Genomic DNA, 18,219 nt, shown 5'->3' with positions numbered 1-18,219 from the left:
GCCAGACAAAATTAAACGGGCCTATTTATATAATGAATATGAATTCGGAGGACAGAAATTATTAAATATTAAAGCATTAGACCTATCACTAAAAGCTTCACTCATACAAAAGTTATAATTAAATCCGAACTGGTTCTCTAGCAAATTAGTAAGATTGTCTTACCCAATGTACAAGAATGGCCTTTTTCCCTTTATTCAGATTACAACCTCTCACTTTCAGTTATTTGAAAAGTAAATTATCTCCCAAATATCACTATTTCTAAAACAAGCCATAGAAAGTTGGTTGCAATTTCAATTTAATCCTGCAGAAACTACAGAATAAATAATGCAACAAATATTGTGGGTAAACTCAAATATACTAATTGATATATATAAATTAATTTTTTTTTGATTTATACAAAAAAAAAAGTACAATCTTTGTAAATTTTATCATAGGTAGGACTGGTGGAGTTGTCGCACATGCAGCTAACAAAAACATATGGAAATGTCTGCTCTACCCAAAATTACAACCAAATAATTGCAGCATTACCGCAAAAATGGAAGAGGAAAGTGGAAGGGGGAAAAGTAAGGAACTTGTCTGTCGGCCCTGCATTAAAATTACATAATTGGTTAAAGAAAATTGTGATAAATAAAAAAGTATACCAGTTTCATTTAAGGACCAAAGGATTGACAGCCATCCCATATAGATTGCAAAATAGTTGGGAAGAGATTTTTGACGTACCGATTCCATTGCATAGTGTTTATGAACTGATATGCAAAACGACGCTAGATTCAAAACCTAGAATTTTTCAATTTAAATTATTATAAAAAATTATTGCTACCAATAGCATGTTATTTATATGGGGGATACAATCTTCTCAGCTCTGCAGATTTTGCTGCGAAGAGACAGAATCATTAGGTCATTTATTTTGGTACTGTCCATTTGTAGCTTGTTTTTGGTCACAGGTCCAGGAATGGCTGAAGGATTGCAATATTTACATGGAGCTAACCCTGCAGATAGCACTACTGGGTGATCTGAAAAGTCATAGTCAAATCGATCAATAATATAATAATACTTTTAGCAAAAACAATATTTTAAATTCACAATCTGTAGAAACAATGAGAATAGAAAGGTTCAAAACTTTTGTGAAACATCACAGTACAGTTGAAAAATATATGGCAAATAGAAATCCAATATGGATGGTGTTAAGAGATAGATGGGAGGTGTTGAATGGAGCTGAAGAATGGGACTAATAACAACTAATAACAACAGGATAACTAATGTAAAGCATACTGTGTCCATAATAAGTATATGGGTTATAGGTTGAGAGCTTTTGTGAAAGAGCACACTTAGAAAGATATGGCATATAGAAGCAAACCGGATGGACATCATGAAAATGATCGGAGAGGTTGAGGAAGTTCAGGAGTAAAAACAAACAAAATAGAATTATTGTAAAATTGACTGTGTCCATAAAGTGTATATAGTATGTATAAGCTGGAAGTAGAGGCCTAAGCGTTGTTGTTCACTAGTTTACTCCAATTAGGGAAGGGGTGGTGGGGTTGGAAACTAATGAAGGGAAATATATATTTTTAAAGGATACATAATTATGTACACTACCGTTCAAAAGTTTGGGGTCACTTAGAAATGTCCTTGTTTTCAAAAGAAAAGCAATTTGTGTCCATTAAAATAACATCAAATTGATCAGAAATACAGTGTAGACATTGTTAATGTTGTAAATGGCTATTGTAGCTGGAAACGGCTGATTTTTAATGGAATGTCTACATAGGCATACAGAGGCCCATTATCAGCAACCATCAGTCCTGTGTTCCAATGGCACGTTGTGTTTGCTAATTCAAGTTTATCATTTTAAAAAGGCTAATTGGTCATTAGAAAACCCTTTTGCAATTATGTTAGCACAGCTGAAAACTGTTGTGCTGATTAAAGAAGCAATACAACTGACCTTCTTGAGACTAGTTGACTATCTGGAGCATCAGCAATTGTGGGTTCGATTACAGGCTCAAAATGGCCAGAAACAAATAACTTTCTTATGAAACTCATCAGTCTATTCTTGGTCTGAGAAATGAAGGCTATTCCATGTGAGAAATTGCCAAGAAACTGAAGATCTCGTACAACGCTGTGTACTACTCCCTTCACAGAACAGCGCAAACTGGCTCAAACCAGAATAGAAAGAGGAGTGGGAGGCCCCGGTGCACAACTGAGCTAGAGGACAAATACATTAGTGTCTAGTTTGAGAAACAGACGCCTCACACGTCCTCAACTGGCAGCTTCATTAAATAGTACCCGCGCAAAACACCCGTCTCAATGTCAACAGAGAAGAGGCGACTCCGGGATGCTGACCTTCTAGGCAGAGTTGCAAAGAAAAAGCCATATCTCAGACTGGCCAATAAAAAGAAAATATTAAGATGGGTAGTCTAAGATATGGCTTTTTCTTCATTGGAACACAGGACTGATGGATGCTGATAATGGGCCTCTGTACGCCTATGTAGATATCCATAAAAAATCAGCCGTTTCCAGCTACAATAGCCACTTTCAACATTAACAATGTCTACACTGTATTTCTGATCAATTTGATGTTATTTTAATGGACAAAAAATATATATTTTATTTCGAAAACAAGGACATTTCTTAGTGACCCAAAACTTTTGAACGGTTATATATATATATATATATATATATATATATATATATATATATATATATATATATATATATATATATATATATATATATATATATATATATATATATATATATATATATATATTTGCGTGAATTTCTTTTTGCTACAATATAAATTGATAGGGCTGTGCATCTTTCCCTTTTAAGATGATTCGATACATATCTAAATACATGGGCTCTGATACGATACAGGAACGATATGTTATAGTTTGAAACTATTCGGTTTGATTGAGGAACGAATCGATGCGATTCGAAGCACTAACATTTGTTGCATAAACACATTCATTTCTAAATTAAAATCTGCTGCTGATGGCGCTCATGAGCTGGGCCTCTCTGAGCTTGATCTGTCTGTCTGTGCGTGTGTGCAAATGATCTGTATGTAGGCACCTGAGCTGAGCCATAAGGGAGACTGGGCATCTACCACACCACTATCAGATTAGGGGGCAAAGTAGGCCTATGCTTTTTGTCCCCACACTTTTGATCTGAAATCACCTTCACCTACTAATTGTAATTTTTGCAGATTATAAGTGTCTGAGCTAGTAATGTATCAATATTAGTCTTAAAAGATTAGCTATGACATAGCCAAAGAATATACAGTGCCTTCAGAAAGTATTCATAGCCATTTACTTATTCCACAATGTGTTACAGCCTGAATTCAAAATTGATTAAAAAATCCTCACCCATCTACAATACCCCATAATGACAAAGTGAAAACATATTTTTAGAATTGTTTTGCAAATGTATTGAAAATGAAATACAGAAATCGCATTTAGATAAGTATTCACACCACTGAATCAATACATGCTAGAATCACCTTCGGCAGAGATTGGGTCTCTGGGTAAATCTCTAAGTGCTTTGCACACCTGGATTGTACAACATTTGCACATTATCCTTTTTCAAATTCCTCAAGCGGTCCTCTGTAGCTCAATTGGTAGAGCATGGCGCTTGTAACGCCAGGGTAGTGGGTTCGATCCCCGGGACCACCCATACGTAAAAAGAATGTATGCACACATGACTGTAAGTCGCTTTGGAAAAAAGCGTCTGCTAAATGGCATATTATTATTATTATTATGATCATTGCTAGACAGACATTTTCAAGTCTTACCATAGATTTTCAAGCCGATTTAAGTCAACACTGTAACTAGGCCCCTCAGGAATACTCAGTCTTCTTGGTAAGCAACTCCAGTGCATATTTAGCCTTGTGTTTTAGTTATTGTCCTGCTGAAAGGTGAATTTGTCTCCCAGTGTCTGGTGGAAAGCAGACTGAGCCAGGTTTTCCTCTAGAATTTTGCCTGTGCTTAGCTCCATTCCGTTTATTTTTATCCAAATAAAACTCCCTAGTCCTTGCCAATGACAAGCATACCCATAACATAATGCAGCCTTGCTTGACAATATGAAGAGTGGTACTCAGTGATGTGTTTGCACCAAAAATAATGCTTTGTATTCAGGACAGAAAGTTCATTTCTTTGCCACATTTTTTTGCAGTTTTACTTGATTAAAATCCATGTTTTGGAATATGTTTATTCTGTACAGGCTTCCTTCTTTTCTCTCTGTCATTTAGGTTAGTTTTGTGGAGTAACTACAATGTTGTTGATCCATCCTCAGTTTTCTCCTATCACAGCCATTAAACTCTGTAACCGTTTTAAAGTCACCATTGGCCTCATGGTGAAATCCCTGAGCGGTTTCCTTCCTCTCCGGCAAGCGGTACCGGAGTGCAAAGTCTAGGTCCAAAAGGCTTCTCAACAGCTTCTACCCCCAAGCCATAAGACTCCTGAACAGCTAATCATGGCTACCCGGACAATTTGTACTGCTCCCCCACCCCCACCCCGTCCCCCTTTTTTACTCTGCTGCTACTCTGTTTATTATTTATGCATAGTCACTTTAACTCTACCCATGTACATATTACCTCAATTACCTCAACTAGCCGGTGCCCCCGCATATTGACTCTGCACCGGTACCCCCCTGTATATAGCCTCCCTTCTGTTATTTTATTTTACTGCTGCTCTTTAGTTATTTGCTTAAATTTGTTTTGCTTAACACTTTTTTTTTTTTTTTTTTTTACTTTGCATTGTTGGTTAAGGGCTTGTAAGTAAGCATTTCACTGTAATGTCTACACCTGTTGTATTCGGCGCATAAAATCTAAATTTAATCAATTTTAAATTCAGCCTGTAACACAACAAAATGTGGAAAAAGTCAAGGGGTGGGAAAACTTTCTGAAGGCATTGTATAGCATAACTTTGGATTTCACACCCTTCTCAAAATCGAATGGTTTTGAACGTTTGGAAATGTTTACAGTGAGCTTCGCTTCTCCTCCAATTTTGCTGATGGTGAACCTGAACAATCAAAATAAAATCTAAATGTAGGCCTAAGCCCTGATCAGCAGGTAGGCCAATAGCCAGATGAGAGTTGTGTCTCCGTTACCTTACTTTTATTCTGGTAAAACACCATGTTCATAACAAAAAATAAATCATACTTTTCAATTCTGCATTGTTAGGAAAGGGCTCGTTAGTAAGCATTTCACAGTAAAGTCTACACCTGTTGTATTCGGCCCATGTTACATTTTTTGGGGAATTTGAATAACCAAGCAAATTACATTGGTTGCCACTCAACTAATAAAGTATAATATTGCGTAAGCCATTTTACAAGCATTTGAATGTTGAAGGTGCTGCGCATATATGCAAGATCAGAAATAGACCTCTTTGGTCAGAACGGAAAGCTGCACACAGTGCGCAGTTTGACTAGGCTACTGATATTGCCTGGGGTTGTTCAGCATGCAAAATGACTTGTAAATTAATGACCGTCAACGCAGTTACATGCTTAGTTCGACACTGAAGGAGAGGACAAATCAGTTGTCACAAAATATGAGGTATTTTCAGAAGGTAAAAATAATGTAATATGAACAAAAAAAACAATAGATTTTCTGACCGATGCATGCTACATTTGGATCGGTTTGGGGTCCCACAGACCGATGCACTCATATCTTAAATAATATAGAACTTCGAAGACAAAATTTGGCCCCAGGGGTTCTAACACATTACTTAAATAATAAAAAGGAACATACAATAGAGAAGCATGGCAAGGAGATAACAAACCAGTGGACAATTGTGAGAGGGCCTTTCCTTACCCATGCCAGTTCTCCTTGGGGCAGCTTAGTTTGGGCTTCGCCCCCTCTGGTAACCACTCTCGGAGTGATGGTCTTACGGACGTCTCACAGACGTGCACAGTGGTAGACAAGCTAGAGAAACCAACATAAACTCAGACCACAATATACTGAACAGCAGAAGAACTTAAGTGAGACTTCATAATGTCAAAAAACATTACATTAGTTCTGGAAACTGACCCTAGATCAACCAGTAAGGAAGGACCTAAAATGTGAACGAACTGAAAACGGAATAGCGATTAACAGCGCTACGAACCTTTCAGCATCTACCCGGAGCTTTTTGAAGGCAGTCTGTAGGGTCTCATCCTCACAGTCTTTTCCTCCTGCCTCCATCGTGGGAGGAGGTTGTAGTGAACAGCCACCCAGCTATGAAACAAGAACACTTCATTAACAAGCAACTTTTCACTTCCGACTCAAGATGTGAGTGATTGACTAGCTAGCTGAGTTTGAGGTTGACTTTAAGAGGTAGACATGCTGGCTACAGTTGTCATGTTCCCAGACTATGGCTGGTTCCATTCTCCTTTGCTGGAGAAGAACATAGCAAGTCAGTAATTCACATGTACAGAAGCTAGCTTGCTTGCTGCTAGCCCCACAGGTTCGCCGTCATGTAAACAGTTAATAACTTGTAAGTACAGGTATTATAACAGTAACATTCAATCTTAGGGTATAACATAGGAGAAGCGTTCAAGTTAAATCATGCTGAAATGACTGTACCCATTTAGCAACACATGTCCCACGTCGGAAGGTAGGCTATATCCATAGTCGGTAGACAATCCTTATTAAAATCAGCACCCCTTACAACACCGAGCACTGCACAAAGAAATATGAAATCCAATTGTTAGATGCTACCCCCCTCCCCAAACCATGTCAATGGTGGGCTGGTTCCATTCTCCTTTGCTTCTCCTAGTATTTAACAACTGGCTTTAATACTTTCTTGTGCACTGCTTGGTGATGTAAGGGATGCAGATTTAATAAGAACTGTCTACAGACTATGGTAATTTGTAAGTCGCTCTGGATAAGAGCGTCTGCTAAATTACTTAAATGTAACATACCTTCCGACATGAGGTGTCGCTAAACAAGTACAGGTTTAAAGGGCCAATCTACAGTTCAAACAATAACAAAGTGGCCACCCGCCACTGTTTTGGTAAAAAGCTGAGGGATGGGGCTGGAGAAATGTAACCACTCAAATTCATATACAGAGCTATGGATGCAAGTACTGACCATCCATGATATAAAAATGATAGATTTAACCATGTCTTGCTATTAGCGTTAGCGCAATGACATGCTAGCTGTTCCCATAGACTTCCAGTCATTGAGCCAACGACTATCCATTTAAAAAGAGTCTCAGCAGAAATGTATATAAAAAATGCATTACATCCTATTTTTTGCTAAATTAATATACAGTGGGGAAAAAAAGTATTTAGTCAGCCACCAATTGTGCAAGTTCTCCCACTTAAAAAGATGAGAGGCCTGTAATTTTCATCATAGGTACACGTCAACTATGACAGACAAATTGAGAGAAAAAAATCCAGAAAATCACATTGTAGGATTTTTAATGAATTTATTTGCAAATTATGGTGGAAAATAAGTATTTGGTCACCTACAAACAAGCAAGATTTCTGGCTCTCACAGACCTGTAACTTCTTCTTTAAGAGGCTCCTCTGTCCTCCACTCATTACCTGTATTAATGGCACCTGTTTGAACTTGTTATCAGTATAAAAGACACCTGTCCACAACCTCAAACAGTCACACTCCAAACTCCACTATGGCCAAGACCAAAGAGCTGTCAAAGGACACCAGAAACAAAATTGTAGACCTGCACCAGGCTGGGAAGACTGAATCTGCAATAGGTAAGCAGCTTGGTTTGAAGAAATCAACTGTGGGAGCAATTATTAGGAAATGGAAGACATACAAGACCACTGATAATCTCCCTTGATCTGGGGCTCCACGCAAGATCTCACCCCGTGGGGTCAAAATAATCACAAGAACGGTGAGCAAAAATCCCAGAACCACACGGGGGGACCTAGTGAATGACCTGCAGAGAGCTGGGACCAAAGTAACAAAGCCTACCATCAGTAACACACTACGCCACCAGGGACTCAAATCCTGCAGTGCCAGACGTGTCTCCCTGCTTAAGCCAGTAAATGTCCAGGCCCGTCTGAAGTTTGCTAGAGTAAATTTGGATGATCCAGAAGAGGATTGGGAGAATGTCATATGGTCAGATGAAACCAAAATATAACGTTTTGGTAAAAACTAAACTCGTCGTGTTTGGAGGACAAAGAATGCTGAGTTGCATCCAAAGAACACCATACCTACTGTGAAGCATGGGGGTGGAAACATCATGCTTTGGGGCTGTTTTTCTGCAAAGGGACCAGGACGACTGATCCGTGTAAAGGAAAGAATGAATGGGGCCATGTATCGTGAGATTTTGAGTGAAAACCTCCTTCCATCAGCAAGGGCATTGAAGATGAAACGTGGCTGGGTCTTTCAGCATGACAATGATCTTAAACACACCACCCGGGCAACGAAGGAGTGGCTTCGTAAGAAGCATTTCAAGGTCCTGGAGTGGCCTAGCCAGTCTCCAGATCTCAACCCCATAGAAAATCTTTGGAGGGAGTTGAAAGTCTGTGTTGCCCAGCAACAGCCCCAAAACATCACTGCTCTAGAGGAGATCTGCATGGAGGAATGGGCAAATATACCAGCAACAGTGTGTGAAAACCCTGTGAAGACTTACAGAAAATGTTTGACCTGTGTCATTGCCAACAAAGGGTATATAACAAAGTATTGAGAAAATTTTGTTATTGACCAAATACTTATTTTCCACCATAATTTGCAAATTAATTAATTAAAAATCCTACAATGTGATTTTCTGGAGAAAAAAAATCTCATTTTGTCTGTCATAGTTGACGTGTACCTATGATGAAAATTACAGGCCTCTCATCTTTTTAAGTGGGAGAACTTGCACAATTGGTGGCTGACTAAATACTTTTTTTCCCCCACTGTATAGTGGGCCGCCGTTGCTAAATGAATATAGGGGAAACACTGGTTCGCTAGCTAAGTAGTGTACCCATCAGCTAGTCAAGGTGTCATGACTGGCAGGGGTTGAAAAACCAGATAAAAGGCAGTGTAGCAGCCATTTCTCAATGATAGAAATGTATAGAATAGTAACTTAGAATACCCCAAGAAAACATTCCCAAATTACACACTCTTAATTCAATTGTTATAATATTATGTTGTTCTAAAAGTTGGCTTTGAGGTTCTCTGAATGAGCTCTAACTACAGAAAAAAAATCCCACAATGCCCCGCGGTCAGTGTCACACGAAGAATGAAAAAATTATTCAAAGGTGGGATACACTTGTGAGAATGAGGTGGGCGAATTGGGCCTCTACTCGTCAACCTGCGGGGCACATTTAATCCCTGAGAACTTCCACGGCTATCGACAACAGAAGGAGGGCTTCAGAAAGAAGTTGCTTCTCAAAATGGCTGCTGTCCCTACCATCAATGTGGCTTCTAAGCATCTAAAACAGCAAGCAGCACCAGCAGAGACTGAGAGAATGGAAGTGAACCGGGTAAGTGAAAGAGCTAGAATGCTACCTCTATGCTAACGTTAGCTAGTTATAGCGCATTTAGCACACGTCTTCCATCTAAATAACACTTATAAAACTAAGCAAATGTAAACATGTCTGCCAGCCGTTGGTAGCCAACTGTTGATGCTGTCATACTATAGATAATACAAGCCTATGGGAAAGAGTACTTTTGGCTGTGACGGAGGTCACTGTTACTGTATAGAGCACGTTTTTAAAGGGGTTTGTGGGGGTTGCTCATTGCATTAATTCGGCCATTCTGTGGATCCGGGAGAGTTTTCTATATAGCCTGCCGAGTGCGGGCTAAACTGAAATGCGACGCGTCGGTCATGAATCCGATCGCGGATCTGGTGGCATTTTGGAGAAGTCCCAAAGCCATGCTTTCTTTGGAGGGGTGGATTTTGCTCAATGGGTAGGGTGTATGCCTACTCTGCCCAGAGGAGATGAAAACGCACTTTAGTGGTGACATTTCACTTCTTTATGTTATAAAATTGTACAATTGTAAACTAACAACGCATTTTTCAAGTTATAACCCATGCAGACAGTGCCTTCAGAAAGTATTCACACCCCTTTACTTTTTTTCACGTTGTGTTACAGCCTGAATTTAAAATGTATTAAATTGAGATGTTTTGTCACTAGCCTACACACAATACCCCCATAATGTCAAAGTGGAATTACGTTTCTTGACATTTTTACAAATGAATAAACAATGAAAAGCTGAAATGTCTTGAGTCAATAAGTATTCAACCCCTTTGTTATGACAAGCCTAAATAAAGTTCAAGAGTAAAAATGTGCTTAACATAATAGTTGCATGAACTCACTCTGTGCAATAATAGTGTTTAACATGATTTTTGAATGACTACCTCCTCTGTACCCCACAGGCGGCAGGTAGCTTAGTGGGTAAGAGCGTTGTGCCAGTAACCGAAAGGTCTCTGGTTCTAATCCCCGAGCCGACTAGGTGAAAAATCTGTCGATGTGCCCTTAAGCAAGGCACTTAACCCTAATTGCTCATGTAAGTCGCTCTGGATAAGAGCGTCTGCTAAATGACTAAAATGTAAATGTAAATAATTGTAAGTTCCCTTAGTCGAGCAGTGAATTTCAAACAGATTCAACCACAAAGACCAGGGAGGTTTTCCAATGCCTCGCAAAGGGCACCGATTGGTAGATGGGTAAGAAAAAAAAGATAATCCTTTTGAGCATGGTGAAGTTATTAATTAAACCTTGGATGGTGTATCAATACACCCAGTCACTACAAAGATAGGCTTCCTTCCTAACTCAGTTGCCGGAAAGGAAGGCAACCACTTTTTCACAATGAGTCCAATGATGACTTTAAAACAGTTATAGAGTTTAATGGCTGTGATAGGAGAAAATTGAGGATGGATCAACAGCATTGTAGTTACTCCACGACTGCATGGCCAGGCACGACTCCAACACCATCATTAAGTTTTCTGATGACACAGTGGTAGGCCTGATCCCAGACAACGATGAGACAGCCTATAGGGAGGCGGTCAGAACCTGGCAGTGTGGTGCCAGGATAACAACCTCTCCCTCAACGTGATCAAGACAAAGGAGATGATTGTGGACTACAGGAAAAAAGAGGACTGAGCACACCCCCATTCTCATCGACGGGGTTGTAGTGGAACAGGTTGAGAGCTTCAAGTTCCTTGGTGCCCACATCACCAATAAACTATCATGGTCCAAACACACCCAAGACAGTTGTGAAGAGGGCACGACAAAGCCTATTGCCCATCAGGAGACAGAAGATTTGGCATGGGTCCTCAGATCCTGAAAAGGTTCTACAGCTGCACCATCGAGAGCATCCTGACAGGTTGCATCACTGCCTGGTATTGCAACTGCTCGGCATCCGACTGTAAGGAGCTACAGAGGGTAGTGTGGAAGGCCCAAAAAATTGTCAAAGACTCCAGTCACCAAAGTCATAGACTGTTCTCTCTGCTACCGCACAGCAAGCGGTCCCAGAGAGCCAAGTCTAGGTCCAAAAGGCTCCGTAACAGCTTCTACCCAGAAGCCATAAGACTGCTGAACAATTAATCAAATGGCCATCCGGACTATTTACATTGACCCCCCCCCCCTTTGTTTTTATACTGCTGCTACTTGCTGTTTATTATCTATGCATAGTCACTTTACCCCTACCTACATGTACAAATTACCTCGACTAACCTGTACCCACGCACATTGACTTGGTACCGGTAACCCCTGTATATAGCATCGTTATTGTTATTGTGTTACTTTCTTTTTTTTTTTAAATATTTTCTTAACACTATTTATTGAACTGCATTGTTGGTTAAGGGCTTGTAAGTAAGCATTTCACGATAAGGTCTACACCTGTTGTATTCAATGCACGTGACAACATTTTTTGATAATTATCTATCCTGTTGCCTAGTCACTTTACCCCTACCAATATATACATCTCTACCTCATATACAGTGGGGGAAAAAGTATTTAGTCAGCCACCAATTGTGCAAGTTCTCCCACTTAAAAAGATGAGAGGCCTGTAATTTTCATCATAGGTACACTATGACTATCAACTATGACAGACAAATTGAGAGAAAAACGTTCCAGAAAATCACATTGTAGGATTTTTAATGAATTTATTTGCTAATTATGGTGGAAAATAAGTATTTGGTCACCTACAAACAAGCAAGATTTCTGGCTCTCACAGACCTGTAACTTCTTCTTTAAGAGGCTCCTCTGTCCTCCACTCGTTACCTGTATTAATGGCACCTGTTTGAACGTGTTATCAGTATAAAAGACACCTGTCCACAACCTCAAACAGTCACACTCCAAACTCCACTATGGCCAAGACCAAAGAGCTGTCAAAGGACACCAGAAACAAAATTGTAGACCTGCACCAGGCTGGGAAGACTGAATCTGCAATAGGTAAGCAGCTTGGTTTGAAGAAATCAACTGTGGGAGCAATTATTAGGAAATGGAAGACATACAAGACCACTGATAATCTCCCTCGATCTGGGGCTCCACGCAAGATCTCACCCCGTGGGGTCAAAATGATCACAAGAACGGTGAGCAAAAATCCCAGAACCACACGGGGGGGACCTAGTGAATGACCTGCAGAGAGCTGGGACCAAAGTAACAAAGCCTACCATCAGTAACACACTACGCCGCCAGGGACTAAAATCCTGCAGTGCCAGACGTGTCCCCCTGCTTAAGCCAGTACATGTCCAGGCCCGTCTGAAGTTTGCTAGAGTGCATTTGGATGATCCAGAAGAGGATTGGGAAAATGTCATATGGTCAGATGAAACCAAAATAGAACTTTTTGGTAAAAACTAAACTCGTCGTGTTTGGAGGACAAAGAATGCTGAGTTGCATCCAAAGAACACCATACCTACTGTGAAGCATGGGGGTGGAAACAACATGCTTTGGGGCTGTTTTTCTGCAAAGGGAACCGGACGACTGATCCGTGTAAAGGAAAGAATGAATGGGGCCATGTATCGTGAGATTTTGAGTGAAAACCTCCTTCCATCAGCAAGGGCATTGAAGATGAAACGTGGCTGGGTCTTTCAGCATGACAATGATCCCAAACACACCGCCCGGGCAACGAAGGAGTGGCTTCGTAAGAAGCATTTCAAGGTCCTGGAGTGGCCTAGCCAGTCTCCAGATCTCAACCCCATAGAAAATCTTTGGAGGGAGTTGAAAGTCCGTGTTGCCCAGCGACAGCCCCAAAACATCACTGCTCTAGAGGAGATCTGCATGGAGGAATGGGCCAAAATAGCAGCAACAGTGTGTGAAAACCTTGTGAAGACTTACAGAAAACCTGTGTCATTGCCAACAAAGGGTATATAACAAAGTATTGAGAAACTTTTGTTATTGACCAAATACTTATTTTCCACCATAATTTGCAAATAAATTCATTAAAAATCCTACAATGTGATTTTCTGGATTATTTTCTCATTTTGTCTGTCATAGTTGACGTGTACCTATGATGAAAATTACAGGCCTCTCATCTTTTTAAGTGGGAGAACTTGCACAATTGGTGGCTGACTAAATACTTTTTTCCCCCACTGTACGTTGTACCCCTGCACATCGACTCAGTACTGGTACCCGTGTATATAGCCAAGTTATCATTACTATTTTTATATTTTTCCCCTCTGCACTGTTAACTCGGCTAGCCAAACCGAACGAGTGTGCTCGCATACTCCCTTAAAAGACCTTAGCTTGAAAAACGACAAAAAAGCAGCAACAGTAATGTTTGTCCATTTTGAGACACCGTAGCCAGTACACACTTCCTCAAAAGTCAGAATTAATCGATTCTAAGTCAAGAAATCAGTCATTAATTTTGTTTTTTGCCGAAGAGATCTTATTAAAGCAATTTTACATCTAACATTTACATGTTTGGTGCAGTATTTTTCAATGAAGAAATTTGCCTGAAAACGAGTCATCTCTCGTTGAATGACAAAAACTTTACTGAAGAATCCCTACTCTTGACCAATTACCGACGAAGGGGTGTAGACTTTGGCTCCGAACTTTGGCTTGCCCCAGAAAAAATTTTGTGTGCCCGAACAACAGAAAAAACCCTCACCGAAATCCAAAACTGAAAAAAACATCACAAAATGTAGTCATAATATGTGCAAACTCTACTGAACTGTTTTGGCTGGGAAGAATGCGGACGCCTTTAGTCTACCTATTTTACGAAAGCGTGTGACAAATTTTGATTCAATAAATACAATAATCATGAAAAAACGTTTTTGATTAGATTTTAACTAGGACTAGATTAAATATGTTATTGCTTCTTATAGCCATTTCTTGTAGAAGTTGATGAATAGTACCTGGGGAGATGGCAAAAACACCTACCTCCACTGAAAAAAAGTGTTAAAAATGCATAAAAGTCCCTTTCAAGATCTATATTTGTGTTTTTAAAAGGTAAAAAGACAGACCTTATAATGAAAGCCTTTTGGAATCCTCGGGTTAGCTGACAACATCACGAAAACGATCCGCACGCTTCAATGGGTCAGAAGTCTTATGTGGTTGTGATTCTGGATGTCGATTAAGGCAGCCCCCACGCACCGCTCTGATTCAAAGGGGTTGGGTTAAATGCGGAAGACACATTTCGGTTGAATGCATTCAATTGTGCAACTGACTAGGTATCCCCTTTCCCTATAAAAGTCACTGGCCACACCAATACATGGATTTGACAGTCAAACTGATTTGGACACGTAAAAACTGTGTTTTGACATTGGACTATTTATCAAAATGTCTTGTCAACAGCATCATTTTCAAATTAAGTTTTAGGACTATAAAATCGAACTTTCAACATTATTCCATTGGTCATGTTATTGTACTTAAAATCAGGTAAAACTGCTGAATGAGTCCAAAAACGTGCTGCGGTGGATTTATTTTGATGATATACCAGAAATCACAAAAAATGGGGTTTCCCTGCCAAACAGATGACTTACAGTATGTGTAATGGAATGGAAGTGAAGAGTCATGATCAAGGGCTAGCAGTTAGCTAGCTAGTTACACTGAACACAAATATAAAACGCAACATGTAAAGTGTTGACCCCATGTTTCATAAGCTGAAATAAAAGATCCCAGACATTTTCCATACGAACAGAAAGCTTCTCTAAAATGTTGGGCACAAATTTGTTTACATCCCTGTTAGTGAGCATTTCTTCTTTGCCTATATAATCCATCATCCTGACAGGTGTGGCATATCAAGAAGCTGATTAAACAGCATGATCATTACACAGGTACACCTTGTGCTGGGGGCAATAAAAGACAACTAAAATGTTCAGTTTTGTCACACAACACAATGCCACAAGTTGAGGGAGAGTGCAATTGGCATGACTGCAGGAAAGTCCACCAGAGCTGTTGCCCGAGAATGGAATGTTCATTTCTCTACCATAAGCCGCCTGCAACGTCATTTTAGAGAATTTGGCAGTACGTCCAACTGTCCTCAACCGCAGACCACGCTAGCCCAGGACCTCCACATCTGGCTTCTTTACCTACAGGATTGTCTGAGACCAGCCACTTGGACAGCTGATGAAACAGTTTGCACAACCGAGGAATTTCTGCACAAACTGTCAGAAACCGTCTCAGGGAAGCTCATCTGCGTGCTCGTCGTCCTCACCAGGGTCTTGACCTGATTGCAGTTTGGCGTCGTAACTGACTTCAGTGGGCAAATGCTCATCTTCGATGGCCACTGGCATGCTGGAGAAGTGTACTTTTCACAGATTAATCCCGGTTTCAACTGTTCCGGGCAGATGGCGTTATGTGGGCGAGTGGTTTATGGATGTCAATGTTGTGAACCGAGTGCCCCGTGGTGGCGGTGGGGTTATGGTATGGGTAGGCATAAGCTACGGACAACAAACAATTGCATTTTATCGATGGCAATTTGAAAGCACAGAGATTCCGTGACGAGATCCTGAGGCCCATTGTCATGCCATTCATCCGCCGCCATCACCTCATGTTTCAGCATGATAATGCACGGCCCCATGTCGCAAGGATCTGTACACAATTCCTGGAAGCTGAACGTCCCAGTTCTTCCATGGCCTGCATACTCACCAGACATGTCACCCATTGTGCATGTTTGGGATGCTCTGGATCGAGGTGTACGTCAGCGTGTTTCAGTTCCCACCAATATCCAGCAACTTTGCACAGCCATTGAAGAGGAGTGGGACAACATTCCACAGGCCACAATCAACTCTATGCGAAGGAGATGTGTCAGGCTTGCATGAGGCAAATGGTGGTAACACCAGCTACTGACTGGTTTTCTGATCTACACCCATACCTATTTTTTAAGGTGTCTGACCAACAGATGCATATCTCTATTACCAGTCATGTGAAATCCATAGATTAGGGCCTAATTAATGTATTTCAATTGACTGGTTTCTTATATTAACTGTAACTCCGTAAAATCTTAGGAAATTGTTGCATGTTGCGTTTATATTTTTGTTCAGTGTAGTTAACATGTTACGCTGTGGGTAGTTCCACGAAACGTTGATACTAGCTAGCCATTAAATTATCGAAGTTGGATTTCTACAAGTTCTAATCTAATGTAGGTATAGGTTATTCCAAGTTTCCGTGTGGCCTTTGAATAGTGTTTGTTTAAACAGCACTAACTTACACCCCAAACGTTTGCCCCGTTCTTTTGATTTCAACGCGATATCGATGGAAGCGATTCCCCCAAAAAGTTTTGCGTTACACTTACCGCGTTGGCGACCGACTTGAATCAACATGCAACATTGTCTGACATCGTGTGAAAATTGGGGTAACGTTACTCACGGCTCAGGATATCCTGCCCACAGTCCAGATTGCGGATGGCCTGGACATGCAGTGGCAATCAGACCCTGCGACAACGGGCCTCGAATGTGTAGTAAGCAACAGTGAGGTGGCTAGCTAACTGTTAGCAATGTGTCCTCATCGATTGTCTTCGCGACAAACGCGATCTATTGCATTTGTTTTATTAGGTTTAGCTTTCCACAAGCATCACAAATAAAATTGCAATCGAATCTATTTTTTTTAAGCAGTATCTACTTGTCTAGTTCTAGACTTTTCTTTCTCCAACATCTTGTTTACACACGAAACACTCACAGTGACTCTGCAACAACGCACTCTGCCCTGACGTAGTACACAAACTTCTTCGTTGGCGCGTTTAGCTCAACTGGGAACACGGATTAAAACGAGGTCAACTCATGGCGTCAGTGATCTTCAGGTCGGAAGTCGTAGCTCTAGAAAGATGCCCGAGGATCCGACTTGGAATTCCGAGTTGGATGACTGATATTTCCCAGTCGGAGCTCGTTTTTTCCCCAGTGGTAATGAACGCACTTAAATCGGAAGTCGGAGAATTCCGAGTTCCCAGTTGTGTTGAACGCTGCATAACTGCAGTTGGCATCCAATATTTAGTAGTACACACACACCAACGTAAATTATTTAAAGACGTCATCGAATGTTCTTGTAATCATGTGATACAAACTACATCATCTCTGGCTATCTACTCCGATTTCAGAGCACTCTCGTCTGAGTGTGCTAGAGCGCAGAATAACTGATGAATTTACGAATGAGCTACACCAGTCTAATATGACCGGTGTCAGTAAAAGTCGACAAAAAAACGTATTTAAATTGTTGCCAGCAGCAAAGTTACAGTCACCAACGAAACAGATAACATGAAAACAGCCTAACCAGCTCTGCTTGGTCGTAAAATTGTCAGTGAGGTGTTCTCTCATTTGTGTCTGCAAGTAGCTAGCCAACTTTAGCCATTTAGCTTGGGTGCTTGACTAACGTTGTGAGGTCAGAACGCTCGGATCAACCCTAATCGTCTGGGTGCGTTCGTAAATTCACTCTGGCTATCTATTCTGATTTCAGAGCGCTCTCGTCTGAGTGTGCCAGAGTGCAGAATAACTGATGAATTTACGAACGCTCAACACCCGCTGAACATGACCAGTGTCAGTAAACACAGGCAAAAAACGTAATTAAATTGTTGCCAGCAGCACAGTTACAGTCACCAATGCTCTAGATAACATTAAAACAGCATAACCAGCTCTGCTAGGGCAAGAAAAATGGTCAGAGTGAGGTTTTCTCTCATTTATTTCTGGAAGTAGCTACGAACAGACAATCTGACAACGCTTGGAATTTACGAACGCCTAGAGCACACTCTGGTACTCCAGAATGAATTTATGAACACACCCTCGGTCAGAGCATCCAGTGTGTGCTCTGAACGCTCCTAGAGCGAAACGGACAATCTCACAAAGCTCTGATTTTTCTAATTCCCAGAGGCACTCTGAGCGCACTCTGGCACTCCAGAGTGAATTTACAAACACACC

General features: G+C 40.7%; 1 protein-coding gene across 6 annotated transcripts in view; it reads right to left on the bottom strand.

Moving 5' to 3' along the window:
• LOC311138672 (oxidative stress-responsive serine-rich protein 1-like) overlaps nucleotides 1-17,601 on the bottom strand; it is a 36,017-nt gene extending 18,416 nt beyond the window's left edge. Inside the window, exons 1-4 of one of the 6 annotated variants that reach the window (XM_084173454.1) lie at nucleotides 16,682-17,017; nucleotides 14,335-14,468; nucleotides 6,097-6,206; nucleotides 5,805-5,915 (exon numbers count right to left, since the gene is read on the bottom strand). In XM_084173454.1, coding sequence (XP_084029580.1) covers nucleotides 5,805-5,915; nucleotides 6,097-6,206; nucleotides 14,335-14,379 — 266 coding nt within the window. In that variant the 5' untranslated portion in view covers nucleotides 14,380-14,468; nucleotides 16,682-17,017. Of the gene's footprint in view, nucleotides 1-5,804; nucleotides 5,916-6,096; nucleotides 6,207-6,554; nucleotides 6,651-14,334; nucleotides 14,469-16,607; nucleotides 17,023-17,578 lie in introns of those variants that run through there. The other 5 variants (XM_084173453.1, XM_084173456.1, XM_084173458.1 and 2 more) reach the window with 5 other exon arrangements.
• Between the last annotated feature and the right edge of the window lie 618 nt (nucleotides 17,602-18,219).

Source organism: Coregonus lavaretus (assembly GCF_964263955.1).
Source record: "Coregonus lavaretus genome assembly, chromosome: 12".
NCBI classification, from domain to species: Eukaryota; Metazoa; Chordata; class Actinopteri; order Salmoniformes; family Salmonidae; genus Coregonus; species Coregonus lavaretus.
Note: the sequence above shows the minus strand (reverse complement) of the source record. Positions and strands in the feature narration are given on the sequence as shown.